We start from the raw sequence: 24,661 nt of genomic DNA, 5'->3' as shown, positions 1-24,661 counted from the left end.
TTGCTCCCACCGTGGAAATGTGGCTTACACTCAGGAGTGGCTAATATGTGAAAATTTTTCTGAAATTTCCAACCCCGGAAGTGCAGCCGAGATACCGAGCCAAGCACCTGCCAGTAAAACCCGGGATTGCGCGATTGTTACAAATTGGTTACTCTGTTGTGTGGTGGGTGGAGGTGGGCTGCGTGCCGGCAGCATGGGAGGGCAGAGGGAGGTGGGGGACTCCCTCCTGCCATCCCCATGGCCTGGGGGGGAGGCGGGGGCTCCCTCCTGCTGGCCCTGCAGCCTGCCACCATGGGAGCGGGGGGGCTCCCGTTCCCTCCTGCCACCGCAGGGCAGCGCTGAGCCAGGGTGACCAAGCCCAGCAGCAGCAGTGGCCGGCCCCGAGTGGCCCCGCTGAGCGACAGCGCCGAGCTGGGCCACCTGGCCCTGTCGGCAGCCCCAAGCGGGCCGAGCCCTCATGGCCCTAGCCGAGCCAGTAAACCCCGCCATCCTGCGATTCTGTTACTATTTGGCAACTTTGTTGCACGCGGGTCCTCGCTGTGAATGACAGAGCGGCTTATACTCGGGTGCGGCTTGTGTATGGACAAAGAACAAAATGTTGCCGACACCCGGAGATGCAGCTTATAGTCAGTGCAACTTGTAATCGTGAAATTACTGTAGTTTTTTCTCCCCCAGTACTTTTAGCTCCCTGGTCTTCCTCCACTACTGGTTGGCAAAGGGGCCCCTCCAGCCATGTCTCCTCCAGAGGGGCAGGAAAACCCTACAGGGAGCCCCTGGGCACAGACTGCAGCCTTACAGGATGCAAAGGGAGCACCTTGGGTACTCTGTCCATCTTCCACTCCAAATTAATAAGGAATTAGTTTTTTGAAGTTCCCACATGGTTACTCAGTGCAGCTGGAACTGGCCAATATATCCAGAAGAGAGTGGCAGGAGGGGAAGGGAGGGGAGGGGAGAGGTTGTACAAGCAGAGAAACTAAAAGAATTTTCATTGATGGTATAGCCAGAATATCAGCAACAGCTTTGGTTTGAAGCATCCTTCCAGGAGGTTCCAAGTGTCTTTCTCCTGTGCCACCTCCTCTGGCTTTAGGAGGTCTGTGAAGGACCCAGTAAGGAGGCATCACAGCCAAGCATCTGTAGAGGTCTCTTTCAGCCCTTGTCTCCTCACAAATTTAATGATTTTCCTGATCACTTCTGGTTTCAAAAGCCTGTTGTATTATTTTCTTCCAGTAGCCACACAGTTATCACCAGCCCAAGAAAAGAGCACAGTACTTTCAAAGGGTGTAATTGCACACACAGTATATATAATACAGCTCAGAATGGGATTTGGAAGATAAAGTCCTGTGACACGTCCTAGAATGAGTGCTGGAGAAAAAAACAGTCTGGGTAGCAATTTCTATATTTACAGACCTCCTTTTTGTTCAGCCGTTGAGGAAAGAAAAGGAGAGGAGGAAATGGGATGATGGGAAGCAAAAGCAGGAAGGTATCTGGAGGCAGCTGTGCTTCCCCACTGTGTTCTCCCCATTGGGGGCCTCCCTGGGACAGAGCTGGGGAAGGATTCCTGTAGGTGTGAACCATAGAACATGAAGCACCTCTGAAGATGGAAGCACAGTACGCCAGCTTCACCTCTTTCCAGACTGAGCCTCATCCTCTTTGTTAAAATCTAGAGGCAGGAGGAAGTAAGATTGCATTTCGAGAAAGCCGTCTAGTTTGCAGGAGTATGTAACATAAATTTTGGAAGTGTGTGCTCAACATTTCTTTGAAAATTGAAGCAGAGAGTCCTCCTTGGCAATTTTGTTTCCAGTAGCCATGTTGTTTTAGGGGGTGCAGACATCATAGACTTCCTTTACCTCTGCAATTGCCAGAAACAATTGTTTTTTTGGAACCAGAAGGCAGAAACGTCAGGATGGTCTCTGCAAGACTTTAGTCCTGTGGCTGTAGCATTTCCTGTGAATGTCTCATTGCTTTCAGCAAAGCAGAAACGGAAATAGCTTTGTGGTACAGAATCACGGTAACAATGTGTTTGCATGTCTGGAGTTTTTGTGCCGGGTTCAATTTTCGACAACTCTTGGGGGCTCTCACATGTTGCATCTCTTGCACCATTAGGCACGACCTGATGGGCACAGCCTTCCTTGGCAGCCCAGGGGTACCAGTGGTCCCACCTCCCGTGGGCAGAGCTGCACCTGCTCCTTTGGGGCTCACTCCTCAGCTCTCTCCCTGCAGCTTCAGGAAAACTCAGCTGTTGTCTTCGTTTGCAAATAGACTGGGCCAACTCTCTGGGGCTGAAGTGACTGTCATCTCTTTGCAGGAAGCAAAGCACATTCCAGTATGCTTAAGCTGTGTGGACTTCAATTTCTGCTTCTCATTCACTCGGTGAGTTACAGCTTTTCCTTTGTTTATCTGGGAGCAAATGGCAAAGGTTGCCTGCGAGGCTTGGAGCTCTAATCCTTGGGTGTGCCAGCCTGCAGCCAGCACAGCGGCTGTCACTCTGGGTGTGGGACTGTGTCCCCGTGCGTGTGACCCCACAGCAAGCTAAGAAGACATCTCAGCCCTCAGGAAAAAAACCTTGAAAAAGCCTAGAAGGCACCAATTTACTTGTTTTGCCTCTTCTACTTCCTCTTTAGATATCACTGTTTCCAATACGTGAATTTCCTAGTAGAAATTATTTAAACATACTGCAACAAATCAGTGAAGAGTGAAAACATCAGTATCATGTGTTCTGCATTACAATCCATACATATGCTGACATACTAAATTCTAAGACATATAATGGCTCATAGTTTAAATTATGCATAATAATTATGTATCCTCATTATTTGGTTCCTGTGAATCCTTTTCAGCATTGAAAGGTATTAATTATGCTCTTTATGCATTAAATTCAATAGTTTACTGAGGTTTGTAAAGGCTACAGCAGTGGTGACTTCAACTTCATAATTGAAATTAAGCGAAAAGATTGAAAAAATGTATCAAATTCAAGTTCAGTAAAAAATGCCTCAGAATATGGAGACCTTGAGGGGTGCCACAGTGAGCACCTCCTTTTCCCTTCCCATTTCACAAACTGCTGCTTGTGGCAATGGCAGCCCCCATGAAGTCACTCTGCAGGCATTTTAGCCATCTTCAGAAGAGATGCCAGTGGATGTGGACCAAGAGATAAAGCCTCTTTCCTCTTCAAGCTCCTGAATAGTGATTCATGCTGTAGAAATATGACTGGAAATATTTATGGTCCACATAAAGTAATTTTAATCGACAGAAGTGATATCGCTCACTTGCTTCATAGGCTGCACTTTGAACTTGTTGGGTTTTACAGCATCAGCCTTTGTTCCTCCATGGCAGGGAACATGATAAAGCAAAATCTGTACACAAAATGGCCCCAGGAAAATCGTCCAGGAGCCAGGCTGTGCCAATCTGTGTGACATGGGAATAACTATAGCGGGTCAGATTCAGGGTCCTGACATCTGGTCCCTGGCTGAGGCCAGCAGTCAGCATTTTGCAAAAATCTTGAAAGGTAGCTGCAAAGTGCATTTTCCAGGATGGCAGCTATCAGATTGCATTTGTTGATATTATTCTGCTGGCACTAGTGTTCAATAGCGTCCTTCCCTCTCTTCCCCCAGCTCTCTGCTTTTCCTGTTTTGAAAAGGAGTCACAAAGCCTTGCAGGCGAGCAGGACAGCATCTCTGGCTGTTATTTAGAACAATATGGAATTACTGAAACACTACTTGTGACACACACACACAGAGCAGTGCTTTAGGGTGAATTGTGCTGAACTTAGCTATGTTTTTGTCATAGGCAGAATTAAGCTTTCCCTTGGTAATATGCAGACTGTGCTTTTCTGTGAGAAATTGAATAACTGTCCCAGCAGCAATAGGATCAAATCCAGAGGAAAAGTCAGGCAGCAAAAAACACACAGTCAACTCTGTGGTGTGATGGACAGGGTGGCAATGGTACTCTAAATCTGTAAAGCAAAAAAAATTAATGTTTACTATGGAAGAAAAGAAACTGTACTTGTGCAGCCAAATAATGGAGCCCTAATTCTGACAGGCAGATCCTCAGTGTTGTCAAGATGGGTGGTGAAGAGAAGGGATTTGGGGAAGCTTGGTCTTGCCTTTGAAGAAACAGGTTGATTATCTGAACCATAGTGTGAATTGTCTTGAGTCCAAAGCCTGCCCTGAGAGACTCATTTTTGCTTTGGTTTTTTTGTTCAGAAGCCAGAACAGCCCTGAAATGTTAGGGTAGGAGTGTGGAGGTCTTTAAACACTGGGGAATGTGTGGTTATAAAATTCATAAGAATTTGGCAGAAAAAAAAATGATGTTAAGTCATTGCTAGCCATTAGGAAGAAAACAGATTCTGACACAGATTTACATGGCATTTTTGCCATCAGGTAAAAGCCAAAGATCAGAAGGACATGTTTACTCTCTCTGTGGTTTGCATTCACATGCAATTGATGTGGAGGCACAGGGCTCAAGTGGCTTGCCTAGATGGTTGTGGCACTGAGGGGGTTGGAGCAGGGACCCAGGGAGGCCCACCTCATTCCTATGCAAAAATATTTGATCTACTGGGGAAATTACAAAGGGTGCAGCCACAGCTCCTCCCCATCTTCAGGTGTGATGTTTGGTTTCTAGAAACACTTGTTTTCACAAGGCTTTGTGGCTCCTAGATGGGTCATGGATGGTCCTGCTGGGGACACAGAAGACATCCAGCAACGATTTTATAAATTCCTTTTTGCTCTCAGTATACATTCATCTCTTTCTTCTCCTGTTTGCTCTTAAAGGTAGATCCAATCTCATTTAATTGTGTAGTGGTCAGAAAAGGGCAGGGCACAAGCCTTTGTTCTCTAATTAATTAGTAAATCCCACTGCTTTAAAAAAGTATGTACTAAAGAACCTGGAGATGTTCTGGAAAAGAACCTGGAAGTATCTCTGCCAGTATACTACACCAAGAAAGCTTGCAGGAGGCTCAGTGGTGGGGAGCTGCTGTTTGTGTGGGGTGGCAGCAGACACCTCCTCTGCTGCTTGCCTCCAACCCCCTCTCTCTCTTTCTCACAGGCTACATGGCTTAATCTGGAGGGCCTGAGTGTGAGTGGCCCTCTGAAGGACATGGACTTCTTTGTTCAAGAAGGAGGGGGTCCACGCATCCTTCACCAGGTAATCAAGCATCTTGTGTTATCCTCTCTGGTCAAAAACCCCACAGCCAGCACACAGAGACCACATATGAAGTGTTGTCTCTGTGCTGGTGGGAAGAACAGTCCCCCAAGAGGGTCTGAAACTAATTTTTAATTCCTCTCTCTGGGAATTCAAGAGTCTTCATGCAAAGAGCAGGAGACAACCCCCTCTCAAACACAATTTTAAACACATTAATCCCTGTCTTAGGATATCCTAAGACAGGGATTAATAAAATCAACATTCCTGGAGAATTTCTTTCCATGTAACTTGTGTCATCATTTTCCTTTGACTCTGAGGTTTTCCTCCCAAAGCCATAACCACAGAAGGACAGATCCAGCTCCCAGGCAAATGGAGGATGTGTGTCATTTTTTTCCATTCCCGTGCTCAGACAAAGCCTGTCCTAAGCAGACATTTGCTTTGGAAACAAACTGCATTTCTTGCAGCATTCAGGAAATAATGTGAAAACTCCTCTGTTAAGGATCAGAAAAGAACAGACTTGTTTGAGCAGACTCTTGGAATATCATTCTCCCAGCCAAACACATTGTTGGCAATAGATGTTTAAAGTCACAAAAGCATGAAATTATTTTTATTATGGTGAAATGGAAAAAATAATTATTTTTCCCTGTTTCATTTTTGCCATTGTAGTTCACCCTTGAGCCACCTGCTGTGAGTTTCAGAACGTCTGGTGAAAAAGATGGAATTATTGACATTGAGGCAAAGTCAGGCATCCTGTATATCAACGGCTCTCTGGACTGGGAGACCAAACAAGTGCACAAGCTGCAGGTAAAAACTCAATGAAAAATAGGAAGGGATAAGTATTCACATCCACCCCCTCTTGGTAAACATGATATTAAGAGAAATCTGTTGAAATTTTGAATCCTTTATTTTGCCTATGTTTACAGGCAGCTTTTCATTTTTAATATCAAGATTTGCTGGAAGACATACATTTTTGTGTTTCTCAAAAACTGACCAGGAAAATACTCCTTAGCAGAGGGAGGCTAAGCTGAGAAAACCAAAATTGGGATGTCAATACCAACTCTTTAACTCTCCTAATAGGAGGGGAATACTTGATTGAAAGTAAAATCTGGCCTCATGAATGAGCTTCTCTTGTTATCCCTGAAGGCTGATAGGGTGAATTCCATATCTGGAGTGGAAAAACAAACTATTACAATTATTTAGAAAGCTTATAATATACATGATGGCAAACTGAGATTGTCTTGGTTAGAGCATGGTGCTAATATGCCAAAGTTTGATCCCTGTATGGGCCATTCACCTCAGGGTTTGACTTGATGATCCTTGTGGGTCACTTCCAGCTCAGAATATTCTGTGACTCTGTCAAACAGTGTGAATAAAAGATATTTAGGCAGAGAGGCACAGATCTAACCTCTGACAGGTAAGAGCAGAAAGCTGTTTGGCAGATGTTGGACTCTAAGAGAGGAAAAAGCTTTGTGAGCTTGTGCTGCTATTTTACCCTTTTCATGAGGATCTCACTGGTGTGAACACTGTTGAGAATGGAGCAGGGGATAGGCAGTCTTTGGGTCTCAGTACAGCCTTGTCCTCTTAAACCATGTCAAAAATGGTGGTGTCTTTTTCTGAGGCACTAGCAGCTGAGAAGATCATGAGAGGATCAGTATCTGAACAGACAAAGTGCATGATGATTTTTTTAGCCAGACTTAGCTGTCTTTCTAAAGTCTAGCACTTCAGGTTTCGTGGTTTCATGTTCTCAGCTCTAAAGCAACCTTGGATTGGAATTAGAGAGGGCAGTTTTCTAGTCCCAGAAGTTAATAACCCTAGGCATGTGAATCATTTATAGACAAGAAGTGATGACAGAACAAAAAAATTTTGCTTGGTTAGGCATAAATCGTGATTTTATCTATTATGTGCAAATAAAATGAAGTGTGACAGATAAAGTATATACTTGGTGCTTTAAAGAAGGCTGGAATAGAAATTGTTTGAAAAAAAGTCAATAGAAAAAATTAATTTTTCTTTGCTAACCCTTATATGAGATTATTTATCTGATTTATATTTATAATAGCAATTAATTATAAATGCTACATCATGTTCAATTTTCTACTTGTTTGTTAGAAAGTATATATTTCTGTTTAAAGAAAAACATGAATTCTAAGCTGTGCAAAAGTACAAAGAGTCTGCTGAAACTGGAAGAGGGAAATTGTCCTCTGAGAGCTGTCATCAGAAGTAGGAGTAGTTATTTTGTTTTGTTTGCATTATCTACTGTGGCAAATTTATCTCAGGATGCTACAGTGGCAAATTTGTTCTTATATGTGGAGCTACCCAGTGATGGCTCTCACCAGATTTACATCACAGTAAGAGTGACCTGGCATCTGACATCCTCGTGTTAATTTTCACCTTTTAGCTTATTGCATGAAAATATTTTTTTGCTGGTCTTCTTTTTTTTTTTTTTTCTAATCAGGTGGAAAGTGTGAATGGAAGTGGAAGCACAGTGGATGGTCCGTATACTGTTACAATACATGTGGAGGATATCAATGACAACCCACCAGAATTTAACCAGACAAAGTACTCTGGAGTAGTGAGGCAGAACTCTCGTCCAGGTAATTACCACCATAATTAAATTCAATATTATCGTTAATAGGAAGGTAGGTAAATTAAGCAGGAAGGTGAAGTGGTTGCTATACAAAAAAATATTGGAAAAGGATTGATTTTTCTTCCTGCAGAACTGTACAAAATAAGGATGAAAACCTCTGTAATATAATGAAAGGGCAAAGAAGTGATCACTACACAGTGTAAAGGGATGAGTGCAATCAGAAATAATTTCTATTACTTATTCTTTGCAAGTATCACTTAACAGGCAAATATTGCTGCTCTCTCCATTCCTCTGGAAAAAAAAATAAACCCCTTATGCTAGGAGGGGTTTAACGTTTAAAGGCTACCAAGGACTGTACACAAAGAGAATGGTAAGACTATCTGAATCTTTACATTCCAGTGAAAGAAAGTGCCAGGGTAGATACAGGGTGTGTGCTTACAACATGACTGATGCTTCTCGGAATGGGTTGAACCTTAGCATTTAGAAGAGAGTCTTAGATTATGGATTGCAGTGATCCAGTCCAAGAGTCATGCAAGTATCAAAGAGCAGTTTGAGACTTACATCTTGGAAATAAAACAAAGGACTCACAGAGCTATTCTTGCTGTGCCTGTGGACTCAAGAAGAAACTTTTGCTAAAGAATATGTATATAAACCTCCATGGGGTCAGAAAATAATTTTGAAACATATTACTGTATTCTTAACTGCACTCAAGTCAAACAGATTTTGAATGCTGCACTGGTGCTCAAAAGGTAAAAGTTGAGTTACATTACTGTGTATTTCCTTTTTTTTTTTCACTGTATGATTGTTCTTTTATTATATCTGTGTCACAGGCCATATGCCACTTTTGTCATATGTTCTTTGGGTTTAACTGATTTGTGTAAGAAACTGCAAAGTGGCCTTAAGGAGAGATCCCAGTGAGCTGAATTCTGGGTTCAGGCACTCTTGTGTGATAGAGAGCTATCTGCTGATTTAACTCTGTCACCTTCTTCATCAACTGGTCACCACACCTATTGTGACCCTACTGAGAAGAGCTGGTGGAGGGCTGACCTGGGGTGGCATACAGCAGTGTAACCTCTGCTTCCCATGAGAGATGCATCATGGAGCAATGGTAGCTCCCCAGAAGTTGCTTTCCTGGTTTGGGAGCTCTGCTCAAATGGATTATGTGTTCAGTCTCTCCTCTCAGCACTGTTTCTTCTCCAATCCAAACAGGCAAGCCCTTCATGTATGTCTATGCCACTGACCGTGATGATCCTTCAACTCTCCATGCACAGCTGTCATACAGCATTTTACATCATTTTCCCAAATATTTTGAAGAAATGCTTTTCCAGATTGATAATGTAACTGGAGCAATCTCACCAACCAAGACAGGTATGTGAAAATATTCTTTTTTGCAACGAGCAAGCTTCAGTTCTGGGGTGTGCATAGTAAGAAAACAACACAGGCCTGATGCTTCATTCTGAATAAATGTAGTCAGTGGGACACACTCTACTAAAGGCCTGGTTTTGGGGAACTTGTTTTTTGTCCCAGCAAATTCAAGGGAAGCTAGCAGTAAAGGAGATTGAGATCTAAAAGTACGCTGAAAAGAGAGATGGACCTTTTGGCCTTCAGGCCTACACTGTGTCATATCTTGGAATTAATTTTCTGCCTTGAAATCTAGAAACCCAAAAGCAGTAACATGAAAAATGCAGAGAAAACTCAGCTGGACATGTGATCCCAACTAAATTGCAATGATTTAGAAACACCCTCTGTTCTGCTGGGCTGAACAGGTGCCTGACTGGGGAGAGGGCTGTTCAGTGATGCACAAAATGAGACCACAGCACAGAGGCCTCATGATTCCATCCACATAATGCTGTGCTGCATCATTCAGAGAACCCAGAGGAAGTGGCTTGCTGAGGTTTGTCCCAAAGGACCCTCTGAGGAAGAAGTCTGAAGCAGCTAAAGAACCATTGTGCATGCAGGAGGCAATGGGAGATGAACAGCCCCCACAGCCTCTGTGTCATTTCTCTCGACTCTTTGCTCTGTCCCTAGGCTCTTATTACTTGGATCCTCTAAAGCAGGACACCTTCACACTTGTTGTCTCCGTGAAGGACATGGGAGGGACGACAACAAATGCTTTTGCTAACAGTGTTGATGTGGTCATCACTGTGATGGAGAGCCTGTGGAAAGCTCCCTCCACCATCTACATCAAAGAAAACTCAACCGAGGTCCACCCTGTCAACATCACCAAGGTTGGGTCCTTGACCACACTCCCTGAGCTTCTCCTTGTGCCACACAGTTGTTTCCTCACAACTAACTGAAGGTGCTCCCCTGAACTCAACACCAGAATGACTTTGACACCTCCCAGATATTTTTTCAATATGGCATCCTTTGGAAATGATTGTTAATGGAGGTCTCATTGACTTTATCTTAGAATGAAAGTTAATAGTTTGAAGGTGACTGAGATACAGTCAATACAAACACTAGAGTGACTGGACTTTGCCTTTCAGTTTGGGAGCAAAATTCAGTCATGGTTCCTTCAGGCTTTGAGCAAAACAAGAGTTTGTTGGAGATAATTTTGAGGTTGGCTTCTTCCAGCTACAGAAGAGCAGGGCAGGGGACCAGCTCCACAACAGTCCTGCTGTGGGCAGTCCCCCACACTCAGGGACACCTGCTGTGACCAGTTTTGTATCATGCAGCACAGCTGCTACATCAAAAGTACCTGAAAGGATGAAATGCTCTCTTTCATATCCTGCATTCTCACTGCATTCCTCTTTTCACGATTCAAGCACAAAATATTTTACTGATAACTGCAGGCCAATAGCAGTGTACACATCAGTACATATTAACTAACAGGCCAACAGCCTTTCAGAAATATTTGACTTTGAAAAATGCCTTGGCATTGACAGCCCCAATGCTGTCATCCCTTGAATATGGCATGTGATCCTGTTCATAAGAGTAACTGACTTGGTGCTATTCCCACTGGCCTCAGTTTCCAAGGAAGTCCTGAATGAAAACAGGCAGAAGGAAGACTAACATGTAAGGGTTCACTCTTTTTGGGGTCACTTGTATATAAATTTCATGTGGTAGCCAATGGCATGTTGATTTTGCCTACAGGAAAATGAAATGGAGTTGCTGCTATATAGAACATAAATGTTAATGCTGACTCCATTAATTTGCCAGGCTGTGTACTTCATTTCATTTTAAATGTGTGGCACCCCAGAAAAGCACCTTCCTCATCAGCTTTGATGAATGTAAAGAGTGTGTATGCACTTATTTTTTGGTTTGGTTGCTTCTGATGTTTTTTTAGGTGCAGTCAAATGAACCAGGTGTGATTTATGATATTTTTGAAAAAGAAAAGCTGCCAAGGCTCCCATTTTCCATCAGTAAGGATGGGGATGTTTATGTGACTCAACCCTTGGACAGGGAAGAAAAGGATACTGTAAGTAAACACAGAAAACTTCAGTGATGGCAGAAATTACAGCAGGAAGCTAATTATTGGTGTGGGAGTAAATATGAGAGAGATCAGTAGAAAGGAAGGGGGATGGGGAAGAGGAGAATAGATAAAAGTTTCTCTTCTTGTCACTTTTGTGTAGAAATGATGTGATAGATGTGAAAGTTCATCCACCTACCATACTGTAAACAGCCTTCAGGCTGTCACCCTGGAGTGGGTCTGGCAGCAGCAGTCACTGCCCACAGCATGTGTACAAAGTGCAGATGGACCAGCTATGGCAGGGCTGTAGGTGCACGAGTAAGAGGTGGGAAGTGTGGAGTGCAGGAGGTCTGGAGTTTCAGATCTACTTCAGACCTTGAAGACCACAGATTTTAAAACCTTTTGAGAACTCAGGCCTCAGAAACTATGAGGTAATGCAGGAGTTCTGATTTAAACAGAGAGAAAATACTGAACAAACTCATGAGAGGATATTTCATATTCCCATAGTTACATACTGAAATGCAAAATATTGTCACAGTGGACATTTAAACCATCTAACTGTTATATTTTTGTTGCAGTATACATTCTTTGTGGTGTCAAAAGATAGCACAGGAGAACTGGTAGAAAAGCCTTTGCAAATTCAAGTTATTGTGGAAGACATAAATGATAATCCCCCTGTGTGCCAGCAGGACCTCACTGTACTTGAAGTTCAAGAAAATGAACAGGGAGGTAAGAAAAGAATTTCTGTTAATTTGTATACCTGTTTGTAGTCCTGTTGTTTCCAACTGTGTGTGAATGAAGCTGGAAATTCTGATCCCAAAGATTAAAACATGTCTGTCCCAGGGAAATATGTTCATGTGCAAATAGCATTCCTGTTTCCCCTGCAATAATTCCTGTGGAAAGGATTTCAAGAACCTGAGAAGGACAGACTCAAAACATCTATTTTAAAAATTCTGTTTTATTTAGAATATACAACTGCATTTTTCCACAGATTTGGATAGCTGCTTAGAGTGTGTAAAGAAAAACACCTCTTTTATTGCCAATCCAAGAAATACTGTTCCTAAAGTTGTATGAGCCCATTTTTCCTCATCCAGCTGCTCCTCCAACATAATGCCTTTGACTTCAATGGACCATTACCAAAGTCTGCCCAATGTCTTGACATCAGTCATTTGGTTTCAGGACTGAAGAGTCTGCTGTTACAGTCTTTTGGACTGCCCCAACCCCAAACCAGTATGTTAGAATGCTAAAGGAAAAACTCCCAGAAGTGAAATGATTGTGTCCATTGAAGTGTTTTCCATGCACCTTTGTTTTTATTTACCCTCTACTCTTTGCTCTGGTATCACTGTTGTCACTGTGTACTTCTGTGGAGAAATGAGACCACTGCATTATCTGTCTGACTCCAATCTCTGCTCTGCTACAGGAAGTAATATTGGCACCGTGCTTGCTACGGACATGGATCAAGAGAACACCCCTAACTCTCGTCTGCGGTACCACATCCAAAGTCAGGAACCTGAAAATCCCTCAAAGAATCTCTTCTATATTCAGCAAGACACTGGGACTTTGCAATTAGCTGGCCGTTCCTTAAGCAAGCGTGAATCAGCCAAGTACAACTTGAAGGTCCTGGTGACAGATCAACGTATGTAATGCCTGCTGTTAACTCTGTTCTCACTGGCATGACTTGTGTTCAATGTCCCAAGGATGTGGGGAGACAAGGAGGATTTGCTGAACAGGCAGTAGCACTGAGAGTTGTCTTGCTCTGGCGTGGTTCTTGCCCTATTCTTGAGATGCAGGGAGATTAATCATGATTCATAACACAAGCATGGAAGGGAACCAGCTCTAGGACAGAGTTTGGCTAAATTGGGAACTTGTTAACAAGTACTTCAGTAAGAGGTTTCCTTCCACAGGGGGAAAAAATGAAGAGATCATAATTGTGGTTTTCCCCCAGTTCTTTCAAAGGGACTTAACTGAAAAAATAATCAAGAAATTAAACACAGCTGCTCAGACAGTCCAGATAATATTTTAAAACGTTAAAAGAAAATGAATCTGAAATTAAACTTCAAAAATAATCCTGTCCCTTATGTAAATTGCCAAGAATCCTTTGTGATTCACTGAAGGGAAAGGAAATCAAACTCCATACCAAAGCCTAAAGCTTTGTGCTGGAATCCCTACAGTCAGGCAAAACTTGTGCATGAAGGAACTGGCATGTAAAGAAAGCAGTGTGACATGTCTGTAAATGAAATGGCATCATTTTAGCAGATGTTGGAAAACCTTCCAGAGGGACAAGCTGGTGATTTTTTTTTTTGGATGCTTATTTGGATTCCATGAGAACAATGTTGTTTGGAATTTTCCTTAACTTCCCAGCTCATGAAGTATGTTCATTAAAACACTAAAATCCATCTATATATGGCTGTATTATGCTTTTAAAAATCACAACCTGCCATTGCTATGGGTACCCCTGCTCAGGTAGTGATTAGATTCACATGGATCTGAAGTTTAAGTCTGGCTGTAACAAAACTGAGGGTGCTGCCTCATGACCAAGAGGAAAACAACCCAGGGCTTACTTTTTGACATGGAAAAGTGACATTGAGATGGCTAACACAATTCATAGTTGTCCTTATCCTGGTGAACAGATAAGGTTTTAAAAAGTGAGGGAAATAAAACAGGATGGTATGGTGCTGAAGAAATTGGGAAGATCAATGGTAAGATGCTGAGGTTGTCATTGACTAAGAGATATCTGAGAAAAGTGCTTTTTTTCAGCTTAGTGCTTAGATTGGGCAATCTGGTAGGGCTTGCTTTTGCTCACAGTGAACCTTTCTGGAGGAGAGTTATTTTTGGTAGAAAGGCTGTGTGACGTTGTTTGTCTCTTTCCATGCAGAATTCCAAACAATCTGTGATGTGGAAATACATGTCATCGACATCAATGATCAAATTCCCATCTTTGAAAAGTCAGATGTGAGTATTTTTAACACCATTTTGTATGTTACAATAACTTTTCACAAGTGTTTGAACATATCTTTAATGTCTGTAGAATGTCAATGGGAAGTTAGACATTTACAAAACAAGTAACAGAGTAACCCACTCGGGGAAATAAAGGCAAAATATTGCTGCAAGTCTGCATATAAGCTCTATCTAGACAGTGAGCAATGGGACAGAATAACAGCTAATTATGAAATTTAAGGTAATTTGCTCAGTGGAAAATAATGTGTATAGAAGGAAATTATTTTATTAAAGCAATTTATTCCAGAAATATAAGTTCTGAAGGGAAAGGGGGATGAAAAGGCTTTAAAATTAATCAAACAGCTAAGGGGAAAAAAAAAGCTGGCATCTCCCAAGTACCTTTCCAAACACAGCACTAGTGCACCCGAAAGAGCCAGAGGGTGAATGGGAATCCAAAGCCCTATGTGGTTTGGCCAGAAACAGCGGCCCAGAGACCCATGCCCAAACACATACCTGATTCCAGGATGGGTGTCAGGCTCTTGCCTTTTCTCTGGTGGTGGTGCTGGTATCTGGCAGAGATCTGCAGACATTTTGTGACTTCTGCCTGATGCCCCAAGCCCCCTGCAGACACTGGAGTGGCTGATGTACATACACAGAGGTGTCCCAGCTCCCACCATTCCTGCAGGTCGTGTAGGTGCTGGGCTCAGGAGACATGTCTGACCTCTCAGGTATAGTTGTCCTTTCAGGGAAGCTGTGTTGGGTTTTGGGCCTTGCAGACTGCATTGCCCAGCTCTCTGTTGATGGCACTGGCAGCACAGTCACATGCAGACAAGGTGCCTGCACAGCAGGTTTCACACTGTCTCACCTCGAGGTCTCAGTCCTGGTCTCAAGGTGAGGCTTCTGGGCAAGGGCACACATTAAAGAGTCAGCAGATGCCAATGTGGCAACAGCCTGTGGTGCATGAAGCAATCAGATGTTTAACAGTGAGTGGCCAGGGTGCTCACAGGGTACAGAGAGGCTGTACTGTCCCTACTGTGCGATCATAGGCTGGTTTTGGCACAGAAGCTAAAGATTTGGGGCTGGTGCTGTACTAGTGACACTGACATTGATCCCATCACCTATAACAAATGTGTGGCTGAAAAGCTTCCCTCCTTCATGTGGCTGCTGTGGGTTAAAATACATTCGTGCATGTGGGTCACAAGTTTGTGGCTATGCTGAAGTTTTTATCCACAAATGGTGCTTTGGTATGTCATGTTTCAATGACACCTCTCTCTCTTCAGTATGGCAGTGTGACTTTGGCAGAAAATACCCCAATAGGAACCGTGATATTAGAAATTCAAGCTACTGATAGAGATGAGCCTGCCACAGGGAGCTCCCTCATCATTTACCAAATGAAGGAAGGCGATCCAAACAACACGTTCATCATAGAGACAGACGCTGAAACAAACCGAGGCTTCGTCAAGATTAACAAGGTGAATAAATGGATTTTATTTTTCTTCTTTAGTATTACTTATTTGTCACACACAGTTACTGCCCTGGTACTGATTTGGGGAGGGTGTTGACTGGTGGTGGGGCGGGCACACCCTAAGCACGGTACAGAGGCTCCACTTTTGGAGTCAGGCTGTGTCCCTGTTCTGTGCTCACACACACCTATCCTCCTGCCTTTGCTGTGCCCTCACCACCCACCACCACTACCAGCCCCCATATGATACAGCCCATATGCTGAATGCTGGAAACAGGAATATAAGGAACACTTTTTGCTGCATCCATCAATTTCAATAGTAAAATTGGTCTCCCTTTGAAATTTGCCTTCTTGAAGGTGCTTGGACTATGGGTCCAGAAAACCTGTCACTCATTTTCCAAGGGGTGCCAAACAGTGTGCATCCAGTTTGTGTGCTGCCACCAGGCCAAGTGCAGGCAGAGGAATGTTTGGTGGATGAACAGGATCAGGATCAGCCTCAGCCTCATTTTTTTCCCAAGGATGCAGTTGTGAGAAACTCTGTGGTGTAACAACCCTTGCATGACTTTTGGCACCCAGAGGTCGTTTGAGGGCTTTTCATACAGAGCTATAAATACTATTTCTGTAAACAGGATATTGTTATTAAACTTTGTTGGGCAGGTGGCAACATTATTAGAAAATGCAGTTGCTGAGGAGGCCTCTAAACAGGCATATGGTTTCATTTAAATTGACTATTCCCAGTATCATTTTCTGCTGACAGCTCTCCCTTATTTTGCCTGTGTTTGGAATGCAATCTCCTCCTTGAGAAGAGGGGGACTTTGTAGTTTCTCACTGGAGGTCCCCACAGCAGCAAGGCCATTGCTTCAAGAACCTTTTCTTTTTCTAATTTATCCAGGCTCTTGATTTTGAAACAATGCCTGAGTACAACCTGGTGATCAACGCCACAAACCCCGAACCATTGGTGTCAGGTGTGGAGTACAACTCAAGCTCTCTTGCCGCATTTAATGTTCTTGTGACAAATGTGGATGAGCCACCTGTTTTCCAGAAGCCAGTTTTCAAAACAGAAGTGTCTGAAGACATTCCTGTCAATACCTTGGTCATGACGGTGGAGGCCTATGATCCTGAAGGGGATTCTGTACGGTAAAAAGGAGTGGCTGTGATTAATTAATTGAATTTAGGGTCTCAAAAATTCTTCTAAAGGAGGTGCAAGAAAATATGACCAATACTTGTCATATGGAAAAATACTGTTTTTACAGAAGTCTCATCTCCTAGTAGAAGGTGGATGGGGGGAGGGGGCAGCGACTCACCTGCAGCAGACTGCTGGGGTAGTGCTTTTCTGACCGAATTTCTCTTTGTACTGTGACAAACATCAGCCTTGAAAAGGAAACCACAAGGGAAGCAGGCTAATTTATATCTCCAGGAAAAAGGTAGAGCTGGACTGAGAACAACAAGGTTCCATGTCCATAATGCCTTTATCAAAAAAAATGAAGCATATACTGTGTACCCCTGAGGAGAGTAGCTGCTTTTCATGTCACACAGGAAACCACCAAAATACACAACCTCAACTTTTTCTCCACCAAAATACATGACCTCAAATCTACAATTGAAAAAAATAATTCATTTTTTTTCCTAGATGTCAGAGACGACACACTTCTTTCTATTGTGTATGCAAAGCCCTGTGCAGGACAACTCCTGTGCTTATTGCATGGTGTAAATGTACCTTACACAGTAGAGTCAGATAGAAGAATTATTTGTGACTTCTGCTGTACAATTCCCAGCTGGAATGCTGAACAGATTGACTCAAAATAACAGTTCTTGAAATTTAACTAAAATTCAGCAAATCACCAAGTGGTTAATGGAATTGCACAATATGGCTTTTAGACCTCCTGTGGATTCTTATTCCCAGAGATTTCTCATCTGGCTTTCTACTTGTCCCAAGCTTTTGGGAACTTATCATGTTTGGCCTTCTGTCAAAGCAGTTTGAAAGTGAGCCACGTAGTCCAGAAGCTTTGGGGGATGATGACAGAGACACATGACAGGAATTCAGATATACATAAACCACATTTCTGCTAAAAATAGGTTAGAGGGCATAAAATAAAAAGTAAAAAAAGTAGAAGATGTACAAGTATGTTGTTTCTACTGTAAAGGGTACTGAAAGAACAAAAACATTGAATGAGAAGGTCGGGTCACTTCTGCTCAAACAAGTACCTGTGCTTTAACTGGGTCATATGTTTGTGATTAAATTTGTATAAGTAAATACCCAGGGACATTGATTTTTAAAAAAAATTATATAAATGCAATGATGTGGTGATGCTTAAAGCACTCCCTGTTCCAAGTCTGCCCCAATGGTAGTTACAGGCTGCTCCAGACTGGCAGAAGATATTCACCATAGCTCTCCTTGAGGTCCTGGTCCTTCTCCATGCACAATAGGGTGCCTGCCCTCTGCCTCCCAGCCCTTGGCTTGGGCCCCCATCAAAACCAAGATGTGGGAAATATCATGGAGTGAGATGGACATGGGGTTTGGACAGATCCCACTCCTGGACTAAAAGCTCAGTGCCATCCCAGGTTCCCCATTTAGAAGGAAACTGGAATTGCAAGCGCACAGGCTGCAGTAGCCATGGCATTTCTGGAGTTCTGCTCTTACTCTTATTCTGCATGATTTTGGCCTCTCTTCTCCTGTCTGTGTCTCCTGGTTGGCTGTAGTACTGTAGCACTTCAACTCTTCCAAGAACTCTCTCTTTGAGTACAACTGTAATCAAACTTCTTGCATAAAATCAACAAAGAAGTATTTGCTTTGTCGGAATTTGATCCCAATTTGGAATGGTATATGTGATTTTTTCCCCCCCTATTTCTTTCCAAAGATACTCCTTGGAAGGTGATGCGAGAAAATGGCTGAAAATTGATTCAGCCACTGGGCAGGTATACACTGCTTCCCTTTTGGATCGAGAAACAGAAGAAGTGTACTCAATAGAGGTTGTTGCAACAGAGCAAAGTAAGTGATGAAACAACTAAATATATACATACACACGGAAGAATGCCCTGTCCTTATCTTTTATGAGGAATTATCATTTCTACTGTGACTAAACCCATGAAAAGTACTGGAACATGTAATATATACAGGATATATATCCTGTGGTGTATCCTTAGAAGTATATATTTCTTAAGAATTTAAATTTCTTGCAGAAATCTTGATGCTGTAGATAACAAGGATTAAAATATCTTTCAGAAGTCAGGCATAGTCTTATATTTGCTGGAACCACATGACATATAGAGAAAATTCAATTTTTTTCACTGTTTTCAGTATTAATATTTTCTGCTACTTTTTTCTCTACAGCTATGAAGATTTTGGTCTTTATCCTAGGTATGGTTAGGCTTCCTGAAAACATACTTGGAGAGTAGTTTGTAGCCTTCTACAGAATTTCATTTTATTATAATTAAAACTAATGCTCTCTCAAGTCTGAAATATATTAGGATTTCTAGTTCCAGTCATTAAAATCTTTCCATTTTGGATTGCATTTCCTGTATATAGAAGAGGGGAGAGAAACTCAAGGCATGTCATTCTTAAGAGTGCTCCAAAGAACACTGGTGACCGTGGATGTGACTGCTTGCCAGACATGATGGATATGACAGATTATTAGATATGATCTGCCTTCTTTCCCTTCCTGTAGTTAACATGAGCTGGTGGTAAATTAACCATGGTTGTTAAAAAGTAGTGGCAGCCACCACAAATCCCTCAGGACTTCCTGAGACCTTGTTTCTGCAACCTTCAGACAGAACACCACCTCTCACTGCCTGTCTGACAATGTACCTCTGTGACAGCTGCAAGTGCAACAGCCCAGAGTGTAAATCCAAGATGTGCATGTAACTTTGCATTCTGTTAAACTCAACAGAAAACGCAGCTCAGAAATCCAAAGCGTTCTTGGTTCTACACTTAAGTGATGTGAATGACAACCATCCACAAATAGCTACGGATAATCCCACCTTCTTCTGCTACCCAGTCAGTGGAGGAGAGAGAACTCTTATTCAAGCTATTGATGCTGATGAACAATTTTTTTATTCAAGATTTACTTTTTCCCTTGCGAATGAGATGAATGCAAGAAATAACTGGGAAATCTCAAAATACAATGGTAAGCTAATACAGCCATTCTTACAATGATATGGGGCTCACTTGGTACTCTGGTGAATATGAAGAATTACAGAATTCCTTTTCACTCTTATAATTTCATAACCAGTGTTCCATAGAGAAAAAAATGGGTTGTTGAGAACACCAAAGTCATTAACTATTTTTTGAAAGAGATAAAACCTAATATGTTGCAAGCTATAATTTCATTAGTATTTTTGAGGGAAGCATGCAAGTATGAAATATATATGTGTTTAACTAACACAAATCACTGCTGAAGAAGAAATAGAGCAGTTTGCAAACTGCACATTTTCTGACATTTCATGTACTAAATGAAGTCCTGCCTCACATAGTGAATGGACGTTTTGAAGGGGACAGTAAGCACATGAATAAGCGCTTGGCTGATAGAGCCTGTCTGAAATAATAAAACATTTTTGATGAATTGTCCCACTAGAGAAAGCTGGGTTGCCACAAATTTTAAGTTATGAAAGAATAAATAATAATTTAAAATTCAGGACTTGGAGTAAACAGTCAGCTCTTGCAGTGAAGGGAGTTCATATGTGGTTTTCCAAAGGTTTTTTGCTGGGATCTGCATAACTCAATACATATGGGTGTGCAATGAGGAGGCAAAGTTTACTCATTGTACAAAGTTATTTGAGTAGGAACTAAGTGTGAAGAATTTCAGAACAGTCTTCCAAGACTGAGTTGGTTGAACAATAAAATTCACAGGTGCTAGTGAACCCTGGACTCCCAAATTCACTTTTGAAATCATGGGTGCTGACCTGGCCATTATGAGTCAGGAAGGAGACCTGTAAGCAGCTCCATGGAAATGTGAGGTCAGTTGATCAGCAGTATTCAGAGAAACAGATCAAATATTGAGGATTACAAGGAAACCAGAGAAGAAATCTGAGTACATCATTATGCTCCTGTATCAATCCATAATTTCTTCAAGTTTTGAACTCCAGACTATCTCCATAAAAATGCAGTATAACAGGAAACAGGTTTAGATAGGATGGCAAGGGTAATCAGAGTTATACAGTGGCTTGATAAAAGGGAGTGTATAGGGGCAGCAAAGTAAGCTACTACTTTTTATCTTGGAAGACAGTAGGGAAAAAATACAATAGAGAGATATAAAATTATGAATTCTATGGTCAGGATGGCAAAGGGTTCATCCTTTGCTCTCTCTTCCATTGCACAAACCTGGGACTCTTAAGTGAAGCTTCTGGAGTTATTTCCAGTACAGATAGAATGAGGAGGTAGTTGACTTGGGAACTTGTCTATGCAGAAATTTTCTACAAGTTCAAAGCAAGAAATTACATCTTGCTCCAGAAGTCCCTGAGCTGAAAATCTTTAAAGGGTGAGAGGGCATTAGGAGAAAATAAAATACATGCTTGCTTTTTCATCGTAATCTCCATTTATTCTGGAGACAAGACATCAACAGACCTTTGAACTGATCCAAATGGCTATTTATTACCTTTTCCAGTTTTTAAAGAGTCTTAGATGTGACAGGGTAAATTCGCTAGAAGGATGGTCTGTCCTTCATTTAAGCTGGGAACAATTTAAGCTGGTTATGATCTCTTTGAGTATAGGGGACTATCCTGGTCTAGATAGCATGTTCTCAGTGTAGCACTACCCAAGATCACATTTGGCCTGGGGTACAAATTAGGAAGGAAATTTTATAGTCATATTATGCTGAAGCCAGACTAGGCTTCTAGATAGTCCCTTTTCACTTAATTCTGCAAACCAGTGAGATCTTGGAAGATACAGAGGAAAACAGGAATTACTATCATGTGCAAAGCAGCCTTAAAAAAAAGAACACTTGCAGCTGGTGTGAATGTTGAACTATCTTTCTTGTGCTTACATGAATGTCCCATTTTCTGCTTGCAGCTACTCATGCTTACCTGTCCCCAAAACATGCTAACTTTGAAGAGAAGGTGTATGATGTTCCAATAATACTTAATGACAATGGAAAGCCACCTTTGGAAAACAAAGTGAATCTTAAAGGTATTCTATGCACAGAACTACTAGCTTCAAGACAGTATTTGCATTCATAAATAACCAAATGTGACTACTAAACTTCTCATTAACCTCATGGCATTTCCTTTTGCAGTAAGCATCTGCAAGTGTTCCAGTGAAAATTCATGTTTTATTGAAATAGACCGTCAGCACTCCCGGCCAAGCGTTGGGCTGGCAATTGGAATTCTACTTGCGGTCCTGATCGTCATTGGTAAGCGAATTCTTGGCTGATTTGAAGTCAGATCTCTGAGATGTGGTGCTGCTGCTGCATTTCTGACGCTAATTCACTTGTTGGGTGAAGATTTGTCATGTCTGTTGCAGAATGAGTGGAAGAGGGAAGATCCCTTGATTGTGTATCATGATGGCTGCAAACTTCTAAGTTTTTGGTTGTGAGAAAAACATCCAACAGCACAAAAGCCAGCTAGGACACAAGAAACTGCTGAACTTGTAGCATAATGTCATTTCATTGCTACTTACTGCCCTATGCCTGTCAGGGAGGGGATTTGAGCTTTGTCTTGGGCATCCAGATTATAGTGACAATAGTGAAGCTTCCTACTTATGATATCTATATCTATCACCTATTTCAGCTTTGCAGGTTTACATCATTTATATTCATTCTAACATGGATAAAGAGGAAATAAATTTGTATGCAGTGTATCAAGATCTTAATGATTTTAAAAGCTCAAATTATGCATTATATATACATGTATATATACATGTATACATTATATATACATGTATATATACATGTATATATATATATGAATACATATTTTAAAAAAATATATATGTATATGAAAGAGGGACTGCATCTCAAGACAAACATGACAAATCCTTGCTCAGAGGGAGGGGGGGCTAAAATAGACACTTTGCCATCTGGTTAGATCCTAGAGGAAAACTTTTCCTTTGGGATGAAGGCCTCTGAGCCCCAAGTATCTGATCCTGCCCAGCAGTGCCTTGGGTCCATGCTCTTGGTCCCCTGCTGCACAGCCCTTACTCAAAGCTATTTGCTTTTGCTCAAGAGGCAAAGCACTGTGGATACTACAGAGCAGTGAAAAGGCCCTTGCTGGAACATCTTTTCAGAAAGTTTTCTTTTCCCTTTACAGACAAACACTCTCTGTTTTTCAGGTGCCATTTTAGCGGGTGTGTTTTGGCACATGAAGCAAAAAGAGAAAAAAGGAAAGAGCCAGCCCAAAGATGCAAAAGATAATGCTGAACTGAACAGACTGACTTAATGACTGTTTCATCAAGAGACAGAACCTCCCTTTGGGTTGTGAATGAGTGAACTGTGAAGCTTCCAAAACCCAGAGGTGTACTATCACAAACAGCATAAAACCATGCAAAAGTAGACTCTCGGGGGTTTGGCCTCATTTTTGTACATAATACTATTTAGCCACAAAACATAAACGTATGTAACCCTCAGCAGCAGCCTTTAATAAGCATATCAACTTTGTCTGAAGTGTTAACTCACGGCAACACCAAATGCTGAGCTCCTTCAGGGACTATACCTGGGACCAGTCTCCTTCATGTGACAGCTGAAGTAAATACGGACTTAACAGAGGACTACATTTTGTCAACCTGCCCATATTTGTCTCTTTCCAACTCAGTGAGTCACTGAAGAGCAGATTGGGGGATAAAGTTCTGTGCTACATTTGAAGATACCCCCTGAACTTGTAGGAATCTCTCTGACTCTCAGTAAAGGAGATCCCAAATTTGCTGTAATCTTTAATCTGCCCTGGCTCATGCCTGCTTCCATTATGCTGAATTTGTACTATCAATGTGACATTTCAATTTTTCTTTTTTGATACTCCACAGAGTAAAATCAGTTTGTGAAGCACCATGGCCTTTCATTACAGTTTCCAAGTTAAAGTTTCCCTATGCTGAGTCATGCGGGTAATACACTGTTTTATCATACTGCTGCAAATACTGTTTTTGCCCCCTATACAGCAGATAAGAATAAAAATGTTCTTTAAAGAATTTAGTCCCTGCTTATTTTATAAAAGAAATAAAAAATGATAGAGAGCATGAGAGGAAACCATTGCTGCTTGGTTCTCTATTGTATTTAACCCTTACTTTCACATAATACACAGATTAAAAATGGCTCTTAGGCCAGAGTGATATGTGTCCAGCTGACTCAAGATGCAATCATTGCTGGAGCCACTTCTATCTTTGTTACAGTAAAATGTATTTGAACTCAGGGTGACACTCCAAGAAAAAAGCCTTTCTCCTGAGAGCATGCCTATAGAAGGACATTTTTGGTGACAGTTTGAGGAAGGCTTTTCTTTAAGCTATAAATAAAAGCTGACAAATATTGTGTTAAACTGAAAAGACAATATACTTTTGAAGACATTCAAGAAAAGGTCATATGGAAAAGAGTATATTTGTTTACCCAGGATTTTTTTAATGGCTTTTGTATGCAGCACAGAACTAGAAAGAAAAGAGCACTTTTTTGGTAGCATTGCATTTATAATAGGTTTTCCTAGAATGCTGCCAGCAAAAACTTTGCTTTTGGGCTTCAGCAACATAACCCAATTGTTGTACCTCCTGCCCCAGCTTCCCCAGCTGTTGGAGCTCTGTTATTTGCTGGGGGGCTCACTGCTGGAATGTATTTATTTTATGATGGGAATGTAATCCATTATGTTTGGAAAGTATGACATTCAGTTACGTCAGAGTGTCCAGGGATTAAGATTAGTATATTGTTTTATAAATAAAGGAGCCAAAGTTCAGCAGTCGTTGTACTTGTGTATACCAACACGGCTTTATCTGAACATGGGGAAAATGTGCAGAAGTTCCACTTTGCTCTGTCTCCCTGACCTCTCTCTTTGTGTTTCCTGAGTTTACTCAAGCGCATCTTTTATTTTGAATAATTTCTTTTCTGGAGAAGGGTCAAAAAATTTCTTTCCTCATTTACCTACATTCAGGACTGGTTTGACAGCAGGATCTTGTCCCAGTCCCCAGCCTAATATTGACTCTGTTTCTTGTTCTCTCCCATGGGGTAAT

The 24,661-nt window shown here is 41.8% G+C and overlaps 1 protein-coding gene across 1 annotated transcript; it reads left to right on the top strand.

The window, feature by feature from the left end:
* Nucleotides 1-614: 614 nt before the first annotated feature.
* CDH17 (cadherin 17) lies at nucleotides 615-23,595 on the top strand. The gene is made up of 17 exons (XM_033082555.1): nucleotides 615-2,370; nucleotides 5,041-5,139; nucleotides 5,803-5,940; nucleotides 7,589-7,727; nucleotides 8,930-9,088; nucleotides 9,749-9,948; nucleotides 11,007-11,138; nucleotides 11,708-11,858; nucleotides 12,550-12,765; nucleotides 14,005-14,081; nucleotides 15,347-15,538; nucleotides 16,421-16,665; nucleotides 18,387-18,517; nucleotides 19,416-19,652; nucleotides 21,533-21,649; nucleotides 21,756-21,872; nucleotides 22,790-23,595. Exons 1-17 carry the CDS (start codon nucleotides 2,326-2,328, stop codon nucleotides 22,894-22,896), a joined length of 2,502 nt encoding a protein of 833 aa, XP_032938446.1. The 5' UTR covers nucleotides 615-2,325; the 3' UTR covers nucleotides 22,897-23,595.
* The last annotated feature ends 1,066 nt before the right edge of the window (nucleotides 23,596-24,661 follow it).

This window comes from Catharus ustulatus, chromosome 1 (assembly GCF_009819885.2).
Source record: "Catharus ustulatus isolate bCatUst1 chromosome 1, bCatUst1.pri.v2, whole genome shotgun sequence".
In the NCBI taxonomy this organism is placed as follows: domain Eukaryota; kingdom Metazoa; phylum Chordata; class Aves; order Passeriformes; family Turdidae; genus Catharus; species Catharus ustulatus.
Note: the sequence above shows the minus strand (reverse complement) of the source record. Positions and strands in the feature narration are given on the sequence as shown.

Coding starts and splice junctions, on each gene's coding strand:
- CDH17 (XM_033082555.1), top strand. CDS start 2,326: ATGCTTAAGCTGTGTGGACTTCAATTTCTGCTTCTCATTCACTCG. Junction 2,371..5,040: donor TTCTGCTTCTCATTCACTCG/GTGAGTTACAGC, acceptor TCTTTCTCACAG/GCTACATGGCTTAATCTGGA. Junction 21,650..21,755: donor AAACAAAGTGAATCTTAAAG/GTATTCTATGCA, acceptor TTCCTTTTGCAG/TAAGCATCTGCAAGTGTTCC.